At 40.6% G+C, this 17,477-nt stretch overlaps 2 protein-coding genes and 2 long non-coding RNA genes across 5 annotated transcripts in view; 1 reads left to right on the top strand and 3 right to left on the bottom strand.

The window, feature by feature from the left end:
- LOC135350774 (RNA polymerase I-specific transcription initiation factor RRN3-like) overlaps positions 1–17,477 on the bottom strand; it is a 55,656-nt gene that overhangs the window by 19,282 nt on the left and 18,897 nt on the right. The window lies entirely within an intron of this gene.
- The window catches only part of LOC135350761 (serine/threonine-protein phosphatase 6 regulatory ankyrin repeat subunit B-like), a 248,755-nt gene that overhangs the window by 218,983 nt on the left and 12,295 nt on the right, over positions 1–17,477 (top strand). Inside the window, exons 28-29 of the mRNA XM_064549592.1 lie at positions 13,691–13,789; positions 14,150–14,248. Coding sequence (XP_064405662.1) covers positions 13,691–13,789; positions 14,150–14,248 — 198 coding nt within the window. The remainder of the gene's footprint in view (positions 1–13,690; positions 13,790–14,149; positions 14,249–17,477) is intronic.
- On the bottom strand, positions 273–2,876 carry LOC135350831 (uncharacterized). 2 transcript variants are annotated; one of them, XR_010399290.1, is made up of 5 exons: positions 2,768–2,876; positions 1,324–1,455; positions 938–1,002; positions 384–483; positions 273–313 (listed from the first exon to the last, which is right to left on the bottom strand). It is a non-coding gene; the product is annotated as an uncharacterized LOC135350831 (long non-coding RNA). The 2 variants fall into 2 exon arrangements; XR_010399291.1 differs by having other exon boundaries at positions 281–320.
- On the bottom strand, positions 7,401–8,006 carry LOC135350829 (uncharacterized). Its single transcript, XR_010399289.1, has 2 exons — positions 7,702–8,006; positions 7,401–7,638 (listed from the first exon to the last, which is right to left on the bottom strand). It is a non-coding gene; the product is annotated as an uncharacterized LOC135350829 (long non-coding RNA).

Raw genomic sequence — 17,477 nt, 5'->3', positions numbered from 1 at the left:
ATATCTCGATCGTAACTAAGCTATAGCAACAACTCTAATAGTACGTACTGTGGAACCTCCGATAAAGGATACTGGTTTCTGAATAAGGGCGGCTGACACCAACTGTAATAAAATCTCTGTCCTGACAAAGAGGCCGGGTACAAGAATAATGTTCCGTCCCCCAAAGTGTAAAATAACAGGCACCTCTCTGTTAATGAACTAATCCACTACATAAGCATGTAGCACCTTTTCAGACAGTAGGGGTCAAAGGGGAAATAACAGTCGAGGAGGTTGGCTTGCTCCTGTTGCTGAACTTTAACCTCTGGGGTCACAACTGGAGCCTCCGAGGAGGGGAAGAAAGTGAACACATCTGTGCATTTACAATGGGTAGACTGTATACTCACATCGATAGAGAGCGTCTGATGGGAAGATGAGCTCCCAGACACCGTCTCTGAGGGCGGGGCAGTATGTGGTCAGATACAGGACGTTCTTCAGGGCTACCTCCTGCACACAGGTACAGATTAGTGCTGTGAAGCTATACACCAACAGTGGCGGAGGGCTGGAGCTCTCCCCCCTTGTATTTCAAGCCTATATACTGCACTGTATAGGCTTGAAATACAAGGGGGGAGAGCTCCAGCCGTATACAGAGTACACTTGGTCTGGGTCATTGTGTTTGTGTGCAATCATTGTATAATTGAGTATATTACTATACCGTATATAGTGCATGTATTAATTTTCGCATAAATTACTCTGCCCTCGAAAAACGCGAAATTTGCACCGAAAATTTCCCACTGACTTTGATAAAAAACTCACCGGAAAACATGCAACCTGAGTGAGAGTGTGTGGGTGGGTGTGGTGGGTGGACATATTGTGGCCCGGGGGTGAGGAATGGACACAATACAGAGTAAGTCTAACACAATGCACACAGTCAGGTCACAACCTGGGCAACTGTACTCACCTTGAGAGGGTTGTGTTGAGACGAGATGACTCTCTCAAAATCGAGCTGTCTCGAGAATTTCAATCCTGTACACAACAATAATAATAACTACTGTCAGGAGTGTATGAGTACGAGTGCTCTCCTGCTACAGTATAGCGTGTACCGTTTGAGGGTATAAATGTTCACGGTTTTTGCTTATTAAGCATGTACCACGAACATCATAATTATACCCACGAATTTAATAGCATGCTGCAAAAAGGTTGCTATTCTGCGAAAATAAAATCTGCAAAACTTTTCTAACAGACATTCCGAAAGTAAATATATATACCTGCTATACGGTAGTTTGTCTACCAGGCTTAGGCTTTCTAATATCAATGACACACAAAGTACATTGATCTGTAACTCACCATCTGGTGAGTCCAGTAGTGCCTTTACGCCTGAACACAAACACACAGAACACAGCCTGACAGAGTGAGAAGAATGGACAGTGCAGTTTGACCTCAGGCTTCATGTTGTCAGGAGAACAGCCATCCAAGTATCTGAATAACAAGGATATTCAACACTTTACCGAATTGCCCACATTTGGCATGTATCTTATATACAGAATATCATGAGGAGAATTATAGAACAGTCATGTTATTTACGAATCATTAGCAAAATTTATATTGATTGATTTTGAGGGCATGCAGAGGAGGTTGGAAGGATGTTGAGATCACGTGTGAATAAAAGAATTAAAAGCTGTAAATATACCGAGTCTGCGCTATTTGTGTGTCTAGTCAGCAGTTTAGTTATATGAGATATCAAGAGCAAGAGATGAGCCAGAGGATCGAAATTCTGACCGGAAGCCACGCCTCTTGATAATAACATCATAATTTTCTGTACTTAATTGGGTGTGGCCTGATGTTTTATTTGCATAGAACATGCAAGCTAGTTTAGCTAAGCACAAGAACTATAGTCTAGATCACAGTTTAAAGACTAAAACGTTTTGATTGCCGGGCCAACAAGGTTTGAAAGAAAATGGGGTGCTCAGCTAGATCAGATGCACTAACCTGAACTGAATAGTAAAGATCCAGGGGGCAATTACCCCCTTTGCCACACCCTGGCTACGTATATACTAAAGGGTGTTGGCACAGAGCAACGCCAGGAGTGGTGAATCTACTCCTGGTGAATCTAATGGTGCTATAATACAACAATTACGGTATACCGTAACTGATGTAAATCTGAGTGGCGCATCTTTTAGATTACAAAAAAGTGAGTTCAGTCCAGCTGGCGCTCTACAGCTAGTATATACAATTTGCAGAGAAAATGGCCGTGGTTTAGCTCAGTTTCACTTGCTATTGAGCTTGACTCTGAGTGACTCGTAAACAACATTCATTGACTGTAGCTAGACGTCTATGGCCTAGACAAATGTTCAGAAGCGAGAAGGAAGTCAAAGATGCAGGATGATTGTCTTGATGTCTCAAACAAGCCTTTTAGAAATGCCAGAAAAAAAAAAATCCCAGCAACGGTAGGCTCTTCTTTTAGGACCTCAAAATTATGCTAATGCTGACGTGGCGCTGTAATTATGGTGGCGCTGTAATTACATCAATCGGTGAATGTTTTTTTTATATCCCATCAGGAGAATTAGAAATGAGGTCTCCAAAAAATGCTTTGAATACCACTACCATAAAATTGTGGGCACATGTGGGAATGGATAATATTGACAACATTCCATACAATCTTTGAAGCGTATCGATCATGTGGTCGTGAATGAGCTTGATAAAACCATATGATAAAACTCATACAGTTGATGCATTCTGTGGTGTGGTATCATGCCTTGTAAATTGGCATATCATTCTAACACTGGCTTACCACTTTTGAAGAGCAAATAGGACCAAACCATGTACCATGATTCAGCTCATAATGTTCAGTCCAGCCGGCCCAGCCTCAGCATGCGCTATGCGGAGTCAGCTTCCAATTCTATAACTGCGCATGTGTGATGGCTTGTTTACGCCCTCCTTATATCCATCCAAGTTTTTCTGTGAAAGATGGCTGAATTGTCTGAAGTGGATCTGGATGCTCTGGTGGTCCAGGTGGAGGGACTGGGCCTGGAGGAAAACAAAGTGGGTTCTGGGGCCTATGGAATAGTCTTCAAAGTCACAGTGAACGGGAAAAAGTGTATTGCAAAAAAGCTCCACAATATCTTGCTCCAAGCCGACAACTACTACCCTCATGCCCCCACTCAGCAGAGAGACTTCATTGTGAGAAAATTCCGCAACGAATGTCGCATTTTGAAGAGCTTGGATGATCCCAACGTGGTCAGCTTTGAGGGAGTTCATTACGGCCGTGACAAGAATGACATCAGTCTGATAATGGAGAGGCTTCATTCTGATCTGGCTGACTTTGTCAAAAAGAATCCCGAGGCAAACCTTGCCACTAGAATCCACATCCTCTATGATGTATCTAAGGGCCTTCGCTACCTTCACTCTCTGACCCCTCCCCTCATCCACCGAGACCTCACTGCTCCCAACGTTCTGCTCACTGAGGACCTCACTGCCAAGATTGGAGACCTGGGCGTGTCCAGGTACGTAGATCCAACAGTGCCCACCATCTTGTCCACTAATCCGGGTCACCTCATCTACATGTCTCCGGAAAGCCAAGTGAAGAATCCCGTTTACACCACCAAGCTGGACATCTTCTCTTTCGGGAATCTCATCATCCACACTTTCATTGGGGATTTGCCCAAGGTGTACACAATTCTAACCAGTGACCCAAACAGGGCGCAATACGAACGTGAGGGGACGTTTGAGCTAATGAGACGAAGTACATCCGTTCACGATACAATGGGGGAGGATCACACTCTTTATCCTCTCGTTGTTCGTTGCCTCCACGACCGACCCGAGGAGAGACCAGCAGTTGAGGAAGTGAGCAGCTCACTCAGAGAGCTGTGTCACAGGCATCCCAGAATGGTGAGTGGGGGGGAGAGGGTTACTTCCTAATAATTATGTTACGTATAATTATACTAGTGTATAGCACTAGCTGCTCAAGATTTGCAGTAATCATAAGATTTGCAAAAATTGTGAACGGTATATACCGTCTAATATACAGCACCACTAACAATTAATTATGATTTTCCAGTGACGCACAAATAGAACAAGAAAACTTTGGGTTTGTCCTACAGAGTATACGGGGAACGGTATATACCGTCTAATAATTATACAGCGCCACTAAAAATTAATTATAAATTATTTTTTTGTGAACTTGGCGCTTCTATTAGAGTGGCGCTGTAATTAGACGGTTACGGGTAATTTTCGTATGTTTTCTGGGCAAGCTTCCCTCGACAAAAATTTACTCACGAAAATGCAGGCGTGTTTTACCGAAACGCATGCATTGCAGTGCATGTAATGGAACAAATGAAAATCACCGTTGTTCATATTCAACCCCCACGAAAATTACCTGCTATGCGGTAATGTGCCTAATTTCAACATACACCTTAAGTTATTTCAATCAATGGTCTAGCCTCCTTCACTAGCTTAGCCTCCCCTGAAGAGAAGGCCTGCTACTGACTGCTTGCGCATGCGCAACATTATTGGATATTTGTTCCCGTAAACTGTCTTATAATACTGAATTTATCATGAAAATATTCTGACAAAGTATTGAAAGTCATACACAAAGATATTTAGCCAGCTAGCTAGCAAAGCTGTAGTTTTGTTGTACAGCTATGTACAGCTATTTTCTTTCTGATAGAGTCAGTAGCAGTAGCTAGTATAGTAGACTTTCACCAAAGTTAGTATTAGATGGGCATGGCCTGTCCATTAGGCTATTGTCAGCTTTCACTCCGTTCAGATGATTGTCATCCCACACTGTTGCAGGCTGTGGGTCTTTTGTTAGCATAGCAGGCTACGGGTAGCTATCAGAATGCTATCAGATAGGCTAGAAACCTTCAATCTAACTTTCTGTCTACTTCCTTCAATCCACTTCCGTTCGTTGTGACGTCATTGTTTTACTGAGCATACACGTTGTTATCCTGCGTTAGCCGGTATCTGGCTAATGGTTAGCGCATGCGCAAACAGTCGATACCAGGCCCTCTCTTCGAGGAAGAGCGGCCTGGAATCGAGGCTATCAATGGTCCTAAACAAAATGTTACAATTGTGAACTGCTGAGTCGGCAAATTTGTCTGCATTTGGTACGAATCATGGTCTAATGTACACTTGTAACGTAGTCAGCGGAAGTACGACACAGTCAAAAGGTCAATTACATGGGAAACTGACTCTTCCACCGCGCCCCACGGTTTTTCCCCATGCACCACTAGCTACTAGTTTACCATAGTGAATTAACTATCACACCCTAGACACCCGAGACAAGTTTCTTGATGTTCTTTGGATATCATAAAATAGATTTTTGTGGCTAGAGGGTATACGTTTTGATGCACTGGTTATAGAAAGCTTCTAAGCAGTCAAATAAACAACGAAAGCGCTATCTGTTAGATGAAAAAAATGGTACCAAAGTCAAGAACGCAAGACAATAATTTTTAGTGAACCTGTTGACCCTGTCGTACCTCCTCTGACATGTAGTGCCCGTATTAACATACAGATACAGACACGATCCGCCAAATGGCGATGATTTTGCTGACTCAGTAGTGTTTGCTGTAGCTGGGTATTGCACGGTCCTTTTGTTCCACCATGTCTGATAAATTAGAAGATATACATGTACTGGTTAGATTTTCGTTCAGGACCGATAGTTGTGCTATATTAACATGTCGAAATTAGGTTCTTAATTACTCATCACGTTTCCCACATCATAGGCAATTGACATTTATTACTATGATGCCCTTTACTCGTGCAGTCGCTCCTGGAAGCGTGCAAGGCTGGTAATGTGGGTGTGGTTCAGGAGCTACTGAACGGTGGGGCTGATCCCAACCAGGCTGATGAGGTGAGAAGAATGAGAGCTGTGGCTGTTCGTGTCTGTTAATTGCAGCTATAATTATGTTACAATTATATTGTTTAATTTATAGAATAACGAAACTGCCGTTTGCTGGGCCAGTGAGAATGGACATGATGAGGTGGTGAGGGTCCTCATTCGAGCTGGAGCTAATGTCAACACTCTGGACAAGGTTAGTTGTGCAGTGGAACCCTTTATAACGAATACCATTGAGGAACGGCCATTCTGCATAGTTCATGTTATAATTTAAAGGTATATTGCCATTCACCTGTAGAGTTAATTTTTTAGCCCGTAATTTTTGAATCTTGGATCTGCTAAATGGTTCTTTAGAATTGAAAAGGCTGCAGGAACAAGCTACAGCCACAAAACACGGCAAAGCAGTAATTCAATTTTCTCTGGTTAGGCATGTGACTGTTTGTTCAGAATGGTTATTTTCAAAAGCTGATCTCAGGCAATAGAAAGATAAATTGTAGAGAGTTCCTGAGCAGATGGTACAGTGTCTATAATTATAACGGACCTAGGCAGAATTATGGGAAGGGAGGCTTAGTTCTAGAACCCCTACGCGCCGTAATTAAACCAGAAACCACACCTAGTAATTAATTACTCAATTCCAGGAAGTCAGCTCTTATCCTGCTATAACAAAAATGATTACAGCTAGATCTAGCTAGAGGTTTTAATTATAATTATGGATGATTCCACATTGAATGTCCGATGCCTAACTAGCAGTAGTATATCTATTCAGTTACTTTACTGGTTCTTCTTCATCAGCACTCAGATTGCACTAGAGCTTGGCAAGCTGCTTGAGGCTCACTACTCCTTTTGAAATAGTGGTCCAGTGTCTGTGACAATTAAGGCAGCTTTAAATTAGTCTCACATACACATTATTTTATTAAGCCCTGTAAAATTAACCTAACAAAGCATTATTTAGTGCACAGTACGCAGTATAAACGTCACTTCCATGATGTAGCTGAAGAAGCTTAACTTAGTGCTGCACCATGCATGTGAACTGCAGTCTCAAGTTACTTTTGAACATGCTAATCGTGCCAATAATCTGTACTAGTACTGCATGTATTGCTATAGTAGCCCAGGCTCGATTTTGCACTGAGAAGAAAGGCTCATGTTGGTACTTCTACAGAGGAAGGGGGACTCCAGCCCCCAAAGCTCCCTATGCCCCTGCCATGGGGAGTAAGGTTCTGATTGTTTACAGAGAGGATAGAGCTTCATGGCTGACTTTTAGCGAACATTGTGACTGTATACTAGAAAATCAATGTTTCTCTCTATGTCCTTCAAGCTTTGTATAGGATCAAGTTAGAGTTAGAGCTAGATTTTCATAGATCATGCCCAATGATACATATTTCAGCAATAATTTTCTGCCTGTTATGGGGTCGCCTCTATACTGAAGTACACGTGTCTGCAATCTGGAGCTTTGATTTTGGCTGTTATAATGTAACAGATCGTAGTTATTCAGAGATGGCCGTAAAGCATGGTTCCACTGTTACATGCAGTATAGTATCTCAGGTGGTGAGGTTGTCGTTAAGTAGACTCAGGTGTATTAAGGCACGTCCAGAATCAAGAACAGCCAACGTCACATATATCAAAAAGTATTCAATATTAAACATAGTAATTGCACATTTTGTTTTGTCATAATAATTTAAGTTTCCTTAATGAAAAAAAAGATCATGTGACCAATTAACATGAAATTTCCTTGTAAAACTAGATTATAAAAAAACCATTTGTTCCAGCTTAGTTAGATCCTATCTTTTCTTGGAATCCTGATGTACATATCATATACTGATGAAATCCTGCTGCGCAAAAGCAGATTCATAGGTAATCATGGTCTACACAAACAACATGCTAAGATTTACCTGAATTGTCCCCGAGATCTCCTCCTAACATTCTTGTTTGGTTGCACTCTGTCTTGCGCAGCAGGAAACAAGTTCTCTACTATCTAATAGTCTTAGTTAAGGCCTTTAATAACTACTAGGTAGCTTACAACAAATAGTTTTTCAGGGTTTTACACGATCAACTAGCTACGGTCAACTTCAGAAAGCTAAGTACAGTGTCATGTGACCGAAGCTCCACCCCCACTAATAATTGCAGATGTTTTCCACCCACGCACGTGATAAACATTCCAATGCGATGACACTTGTGTATGAATATCATTATAACAAAATTCATTTTAATTTGGACAGTCCTTAATGCCCCTGAGGATCGAGTATCACTTTCATGGGTGTACCAGATGTGTGCCTATTAAACTATGTATGTACAATATACAGTCGTATATAGGTGTGGTGTTGCATGGACCAGTGAATGCATGAGGACAAATCCATAATTATAATAACTATTTTGTTATCGTTTACATTACAGTGGAGACAGTCCCCTCTCTGGTTAGCCAGTTTATATGGTCACCAGAAGTGTGTGCAGCTCTTGCTTGAAGCTGGGGCCATTGTTGATGTACAAAAAGAGGTGAGTGTACGAGTCAGTGTAGTTGTATCTAAGCTATAGTATTATGGTAACTGTAAATTAGCCATCGTAGCCGTGCATGGTATAACTAGATTGTGATCAGTTGGCTGATGTAAACGAGTGGTTGTGTTTGTGTTACTTTACTTCATGAGTTCAGTCTGCATTGTACTATGACCGTGACATTTTCGAGGCACTTAATTTTCGTGGAAAGCGCGTCTAAAAGCATTTCATGTTGTGCTGTTTGGTCAAATAACGTTGAATATCTTCCGTTAACTAAGTCTTTTCATGGAGGATTCTCGAAAATAGCGAAAATTAAGCGTCTAGAAAGTTATGCACTATACGATATTGATCGGTGGACTGTGTGGAGTCATTCAATTGACTCAATTAAACCATAGATTAAAGAAGGAGAGGGATTGGTGCTCAACACGCGGGAAACAATGTCCCATCAATTATGATCACTACAAGATATTCAGAGCCCCCTAAAACGTCGTTCTCATGTCCCTTAACAGGGTTTCATACAAAGGGGGGGGGCGCCCTGGGATTTCCCACCCCCAGCCAAATCCCCCTCCCCCTGCCTAGAAATCTGAAAATTAACGATGTCATAATAAAAATGTATGACTTTTCTCCTTAAAAATGTCTACAATCTCATCAATAAAACTATGGACTAGTAAATAGTAATGTATGTTTTGAAGCACTCAAAAAACCCAAATTGCACCTCAGATAACCATTTCTCAAAAATTCTTTCCGAGAGAGGACCCTCAGACCCCCCTCAAGTAAACGTTTCCCCCTCCCAGCTAAATATCCTGTATGAAACCCTGCTTAATGGTGAGCATCAGTTGGATTGGAAAAGAATTTTGACTTTTGTGAAGATAGCTAGAGGTACAAAACGTTCTTTTGTCACGCTATGAGATCTTTATGTACCTAGAACGCTTTAAGACTGTGCAACTCATCGATGTACTTTTACCGTAAGTATGGTCTCAAGTGTCAGTTGGAAGTGCAAGTTTTAGTACAAATGTAGTATAATCTAGCACACTCAAGGTACTATCTAGCCTAGATTTTACTCAAGGTTAGATACATAGCCTCGATTAAACCCCGGCGTAACGCGGATATAATTCAAGGTACATGTAATTTCCGTTTCCAATCCCTCTCCCTCTTCAATCTATGATTAAACTGTCAGTTTAAGATTCTGATTTAAATACACGCTAGCATTCATTATTATATGCACGTGCATGTACGTACCTTTGATTGAATTGCCACATTTGTTTAGAAACGGTAGACCGTGCATGTGCGTGATTCAAAACAGGGCACTCTTTAATTTTCTAATAATTTTTGCCCTGGGTTCACCCGTTAAGAAATTCTTACAGTATCACAAACATGTATGCATTCAGTGCATGCATGCTACATGAACAATATATTTTATTATTATGGCTTCTTCCTCCTCCCCAAGCCCTTTCTGTTCTTGTACATGCTTCCTATCAACACAGAAAACTTAATTGGCTGGTCTCTTTCTAGCTCTTCGGAATGCTATATGCTATAGGTCTGCCATATGTAACTTCTTTTTCTACTACAAAAGATAGTCACAGTATAGACTCCATCCTCGCTTAATCTTTTCCAACTACAAGTACATAACTAGCTGTAGATAAATGTGTCCTATTATGGGCTAGCTCCAATGAGCACATGGGGCGTGCATGCATTAGTTTCACTAAACCACTCAATGGATGTTGTAAACGCTCGAATACACTCATGACGTGACTAAACGAGTGAGGCATTGTGTGTTTAATCGAGAATATTTCCCACCTACTACACTTTTGCCATGTAGTCTAGTGGGGTTTAATTGGCACCTCAGGGCTACAAGGGAAAATATGGCTCATAAATTGGCACCTCAAGCAATATGCAACAAAAATAAAATGATGGTGTTTTCGATGAATGAAATGTCTTGCATGAGAAACAAAATGTCATAAATGAAAACATAGAGTCGGGTGTAGTCTGTAGACTAGTTCATCAACAAGTATGCTGTGTACTTGCAGAAGGAGCTGCTTTAGAGACACTCTGGGAGAGGGCTAGGGCTCAGGCTGAGCCTTGCTCACTAGCACTAGTACTGCCACGCCACTGCACTAGGCCTTTTTAGTTTCTAGCTGTATTCAAAGAAAAGAAGCCAGTTTAATAATAATATAGGAGTGGCTATTTTAAGCTTACCTTTTCTTGCTTACTAGAGCTGGTCTAGATACTGTCTAGAGCTAGCTGTGTTGTTTTTTCTGGCTGGTTGCTGCAGTAGGTATGTGGAGGGAGGGGCTGACTAATTGCACAGAGAGGGGAAGTGGCTCGTACCATTCGCTGGAGGGAGGGACTGACTGCTCATATTCTGTCTAAGCTGCGCAAGGCTTTGAGTCGAGTGTGGACAGGAGCCCTGGTGTGGGCGAGCTCTCTTTTTCCTAGTTGTCTTCTTAGTGTTGCTATGTGGTAGTCATGCAAGCTTATATAGCTGGATGCATAGCAACCAGTCAGCCAATCAGATGAGACATATATCAGTTAATACACAGTGCCTAGGGGTTTATGACAGTAAACCACACCTCCCCCTCGGGCTTACGCCCTCGTAGTCGGGAGGTTTACTATCATAAACCCCTAATACCTATACGGTACCTTACGTATACATGTATATACAAATTATACATTAACTAGAAGTTAATAGAGTTTGGAAAGAATACATTCCTGTTGCATATAACAAATGTGTAAGCCAGAACTGGCATATATACATGTAACCTGCACCCAGTACATGCAGTACACTACATGCCATTTCTATGTTAAGGCACCATGTCCTATAGCATTATTTCCTTTCAAGTAGTGGCACCACGCTTGCAAATTGGCAATTACCTAATTTCTTACCCTACCTAGATATTCACCAAATCGTCAAATTTACTCCAGGCCAAATTTACTTGCTATACATGATGTATTACGTATGTTCACCTGCTCATCCTCACTTGACTCTGTACAGGATGGATGTACTGTGTTGATGGTAGCTGCTCAGAATGGCCACTGTGAAGTTGTTAGAATGTTGTTGGAGGCCAAAGCTGACGTCAACATAAAGGCTAATGTGAGTGACGTTAGTTATTGGTTGTGTTTGTGCACTAGTAGCTACTTCATGAGTTTAGTTAGCCTCTTTCACAGGCCTCCCATTGAAGAGAAAGCCTGTTACTGACTGCTTGCACATGCGCAACAGTATTAAGCGAGTGTAGTATTCCGTTGGTTTGTTTGTTTGTTTGTTTGTTTGTTTGTAATTTATGAGCCTGCACTTGGATGCCATAGCTCTGCGTTTACAGCCGTCACACAACAAGTTATTAGTTTTAATAATGGCATATATTTCGATGTTAAAGCTTCGTCATCGTATAAAAGCAAGCAAAAGCTAAGCTTGAACTTGCACGTTGCCTATAGACACACGACCTTTATTCGAGTAGATTTACATAATTTTTTTCAGGTAAAGTAATTTTTTAGCGGTCTCTATATTAAAAGTAGAATTGTAAGTTGTTGCTTTTTTACTCCGTTAGTTTTTATAGATCTATTTATTCATGTCAACAGCCGAGGGTTAGCAGTTCAGTGCTCTAGTTATCTTGCGTTAGCCGGTATCTGGTTGGTTAGCGCATGCGGATTGGAGTTATGCTCTCGTCTGATAGGTTGTTTCCACGCTTATTTTGGTGTTTCTCTTGGCCAATCCTAGCAATTTTTCACGTTGTAAATGTTTTTCTAGTCGCCTGTAGGTTTGTTGTACAGCTATAATTATGCCTCGGTGTGCATGTGCAAGCGAGGTATACGGTAGAGTGTGTGTGTGTGTGTGTGTGTGTGTGTGTGTGTGTGTGTGTGTGTGTGTGTGTGTGTGTGTGTGTGTGTGTGTGTGTGTGCGTGCGTGCGTGCGTGCGTGCGTGCGTGCGTGCGTGTGTGTGGACTGCTACAGCTGCTCAAGGATGAATCAAATGCAAGTAAGAGTTTCTATAGGCTTCTAGTCATGTTCACTTGGATTTTAATTCGTGGATTTGCGAAATAATGCTTCGTTCTCGAGTTATGCCTAGTTTTGCTTACTTAATGCCATTGCAGCCTTTTCAGAAGAGCACGTAGTCAAACCTGTTTACCGAGTGTTGCTACTCTACTTAGTAGTTAGCTCTGCACTAGAACGCTAGCTATTTGTAGCTGCAAGAGTGAGAAGAGAGCTGCAAGGCTCTGCTAATGCAGCCATTAATTTTAGACTTGAACTTTTGGCATCAATCGTTTTTAACAACAATCATGGTCGATCATTACCCACTCTCTGAGTTTTTGCATGCAGCAAAATTAAATTGTTTATCATGTGTATAAAAGCTATTAGTAGCTTTATGTTATGTAGCTTTGGCATCTCCACCGAGGCATCAGCACCTGCGGTGCTTTCATTTTCTTTATTAGTATAGTAGACTTTCAAAAGTTAGTATTAGATGGACGTGGCCTGTCCATATAGGCTAGTGTCAGCTTTCACTCCGTTCAGACGATTGTCATTCACACTGTTGCTGGCTGTGAGTCAGCATAGCAGGCTAAGGGTAGCTATCAGATGGGCTAGAGACTTTCAATCAAACTTTCTATCTACTTCCTTCAATCCACTTTCGTTCGTTATGATGTCATTGTTTACTGAGCATACACGTTGTTATCCTGCGTTAGCCGGTATCTGGCTAATGGTTAGCGCATGCGCAAGCAGTCACTACCAGGCCCACTCTCAGAGGAAGTGCGGCCTGGGATCGAGGCTATAGAGTTGAGTCTGTGTGCTATTGATCGGTTACTGGAGTCGACATATACACACTGTTCATTGACTGGTATGTAGTTATTTTGGAAATCACAATCAGAATTCATAATAATTGTAGAGTGCTTATACAATGTGCTCTCCATAAACGTCTGTAGGATCCTTACATGTACATGTGTAAGTGTTCTCTTAGTCCCAGAGAATAGTCAATTCTCATACACTACACATAATAATAATTATACCACTATAGGCTAGAGATTAATTAAGTTAGAGGTTATAGCATCAGTATCTACCATCATTATGTAGGACCAGTCTGAGAATTATAACGTGCACGATCTACTGAATATTGTAAATTGCATGTAAGTTATTACAGACAAGTTTGGTTGATGACACGTACTATACATTACATTTACAATACATACGCTACGCAAGTTTTAGATAAGATTTTACGAGTGCCATAATTATCTCAAAAATGATGAGCGTCTGTCTATCAATAATTATACCAAAATTGGAATGTTTAGCACATGCACGTACAATGTCCATGTCATGTATGATTTAGTTAATTATGCTTCATGTACTACAGTGTAGATTGGTGCCTTTCATGCCTAAGTACTCAGGGTTTTCACTTATTTCTGTAGGATAACGCAACAGCTCTCCACCTTGCCAGTAAGGATGGACATGATGAGGTAGTAAGGGTCCTCTTAACAGCCAAGGCTACAGTCAACACTCAGAACAAGGTTTGTGTTAGTGTACAACTTGTTACCTTTTACTTAGTTACACATTCATAATTATTAAAATTATAGTTTGAGTCTTGTTCAATCAGCCTACCAACTAGAGAGTGGTGATGTCATTAGGGTAGTGGAATGGGTCCAGGTGACTGGGAGTGTCTGAGAGCACTAAAATTGTGTAACACCTTGTTGTAATAATTTTGCTGTCGGGAGCCTATAACCTTTTGCTTAATTAGCTACCCGTTCTGGTCAAAATGTGTAGCGTCTATAACGAAAGAATGGCTGTGTCAGTAGGTGCATGGGTCAATAGTCTATTAATAGAAACATGCCGGGTACATGCACTGTTTTTATTTACATGACTTTCTACAGAGTGGAGAGTCTCCTCTCTACGCAGCCAGTTTCTCTGGTCACCAGAAGTGTGTGCAGCTCTTACTTGAAGCTGGGGCCATTGTTGATGTACAAAAAAATGTGAGTGTACGAGTCAGTGTAGTTGTATTCATTATTTCGATTCCTAAATTTAAAGTATAGCTCAAATAGACATTCATGTATACGTATGTCAATATACAGTAAAAGCCAAGTTCCCGTTTCGTTTACATACTACACATGTAAGTACGTTTGAAGCATTTCCGTTTTGATAATGCGTTGAATTGTGTCGTACCGTTGCAATTTTCGAAGTACATACGGTATTGCGTTTGCCTTTCACACATGGATAGCGGCACACAATACGATTGTGTATAATTTATAATGAAGTGTTCAACAAACTTAAGTAATAATACAATCAGATCATAATGTAGCTGTATCTAAGATTCCAGATGTCCGGTTAATTGAGTGTGCTAGCTATTTGTTTGCCCCTGGATTACACTAGAAAATTTAGTACATTTGTAGCTTGCTTAGTACTGTATGTACAGATCAGAAAAAATAAAATTATTATTGCTAATTCAGCAAATTCCACCCGTTTTTTCTTCGTGGAATGGTATACATAATTACGGTGCATTTATGAATAATACGCTACCATTTCGTTAGCGTTTTCTGACTCGTAAAAATGGAACGTTACGTGCAACTGAAACGCAACGGGAACTTTTATATGAGGGCTACTGTAGCTCAAATATACGCTTGTATATCGTACGTCAATGTACAGTAAAAGCCGAAGTTCCCGTTTCGTTTACACATGTAAGTACGTTTAAAGCATTTTCGTTTTGATAATGCGTTGAATTGTGTTGTACTGTTGAAATTTTCGAAGTACATATGGCATTGCGTTTGCGTATTAACGGCATACAAAGCGCAGGGCTCGCACTGTCAAAATGTCAGTCTGATTAATGTTTTGATCTGACAACATATCATTTTGCTCTGACATGCAATCAACATAAGGTTGGCCATACAATTTCTAGATTCTAATTATAGGCACACACATGCAGTCATTGGTTCTTGTGAATGAGGCTGGCAGCATAATCTCCGAAGTTGGACTCTCGAATATTACTTGAGCCATCAATAAACTCGTCCAAGTTTCTCAGGCCTGATAGTTTATCATGAAGCTTTGTAGAGAGAGACCCACCAGTCAAAGACAGAGACAGAGACAGAGGGAGAGAACAAACTAAGAACTTCAGACAGTTGCTTGCTCTCAGCTAGCTAATTACGTACATTCAATGTACTGCAATTTATATTCTTGGTCGTTTTCACTGATCCATTTATCCACACTTCTTGTTCTGAGCATAGATAGAGTAGAGTTTTACTCTATCTATGTTCCGAGTTACTTACTAGTACTCTGACAAGGGCTCCTACTAGTGCTATTCTAACGAACCCCTATATAGCGATCTCTGGCTAGCTCTACCATATGTGCTCCAACAAATTGTCTGACTAACACGTGCAATGATCGGACATGTGCACATAATGACCGGGTGTCATACTGTAATTTCGAGCCCTGAAAGCGACGGTCCCTATACGATAGCAAAACTGTATTGACTGTATGCAAAAAATGTACATATGAATGAGGTTGTAACGGATCAGAGTTATGCTCACTAGTTATTATACTTTATGGTGTTCCCCTCAGCCAATCCTAGCAATTTTTCACATATTTATTGTAGGTCTTTAGATGTACAAACAGTCCCTAGAAAAACGCTTGCTATTAGTATATACCCAAAACTGCATGATACTATAGATCCAGCGGTTAAAAAACACAAGAGTACGAAATAAACGCACTGTATACAAATGCTAGCGTACTTTCAGCACTTATTTTGCTCCTTATCACGTGCTACGTACATACTACGTAAACATAATGGGAACTGTATATTGACCGCTACTGTATGTATGTGCCATTGTTTGTAGAAACAGCCCTTTTTAGACTGTGCACGTGCGTGACTTGTGGAACTATACCGTATTTCTTCGAAACATGACACCCTTCTATTTAAGTACCACTTTGGTCCCATTATCGTAATCTCGCAAACTTATGTTCGCGGACAGTGAGGTTTTACTTAAAATACATATTTCAAGTACCCGCGACCTCGTTTCAAGGTTTAATTGTGCTTGTGGCCTAGCTGTGTATAAACATTTATTTCACTGATAGCCTACAAAAGAATTATTTCTTGTACATTAATTTATACGCTTATATTCGAGAATGCGCCTATAATGCAGTCATTTTCGAGCCCCATCTAGTAACCGGATGTCTCTGTGATGAGAGCAGGCAACCCTAATGGATCTATAATATTATATACTACAGTTCATTTTACTGTTCATTTTAAACATTTAAATTCATAATTATTAACGTTCATATTGACCAGGAACTGGAACAAAAAGACCTCATCTTTGTTTCACGTTCTCTCAGCATGTCCATAGAGTCTTTCCGGATGGATTTTATCAGCTATATAGCTACCTGTACAAGCTAGCTAGCTCATAGATAACAAAATTAGCTCTAAATGTTCACTAATATCCTTCACATAATTAGAAAAGCGCTTCAATTCGAGTACAAAAAAACCTGCAGTTGAGCATGTGCTTAAAATAAATGTTTTTATAGTCGAGTAAGCGCTAATAGTCCAATTTCTACGGTATACAAGGAACAGCATGTAACCTGCAAAATTGGGTGATCGAAATTGTTCTGGGATTTGTTAAAGGACGTAGTTGTTCCCTGCATAATTATACTTCTTGAAGGCAAGCAGAAAAACTTTTATATCCGCTCTTGGTACCAACAAAGATTAGAATCTTCCTCACTAATAAAACTGCTTTTCTTCACTAAACCACACCGTGCAATTATTGTGAACACATTATAGTTATCTACTGCGCATGCTCAAACTTAAAGGATTTTAATTACGAATAAGACTAAAATCGCTCATGCGTAATTGGAAAGCGTTATGAATGTAATTGAAACATGGATTTTTCGATCTTCAGCAACTATTTTTAAGCCCATCCCACCTGTAGCTGCTTTGTAGCATGCAATTAGGGTGGGCGTAATCTCGGTAGAATACGGTACATGTACGTAACGTACCACATAGTCTCGTGTATATTCGAGCGTTTGCAACATCCATTGAGTGGTTTAGTGAAACTAATGCAAGCGCCCCTCAGTCTATTTCCATGCATGTGTTCATTGGAGCTAGCCCATAATAGTACACATCTATCTACAGTTATGTACTTGTAGTTGGAAAAGATTAAGCGAGGATGCATGGAGTCTATCTCCCATAATAGTATCTACAGTTATATAGTTGGAGAA

This window comes from Halichondria panicea, chromosome 17 (genome assembly GCF_963675165.1).
Source record: "Halichondria panicea chromosome 17, odHalPani1.1, whole genome shotgun sequence".
Taxonomy (NCBI): Eukaryota; Metazoa; Porifera; class Demospongiae; order Suberitida; family Halichondriidae; genus Halichondria; species Halichondria panicea.
This window is presented reverse-complemented; position numbering and strand designations above follow the sequence as displayed.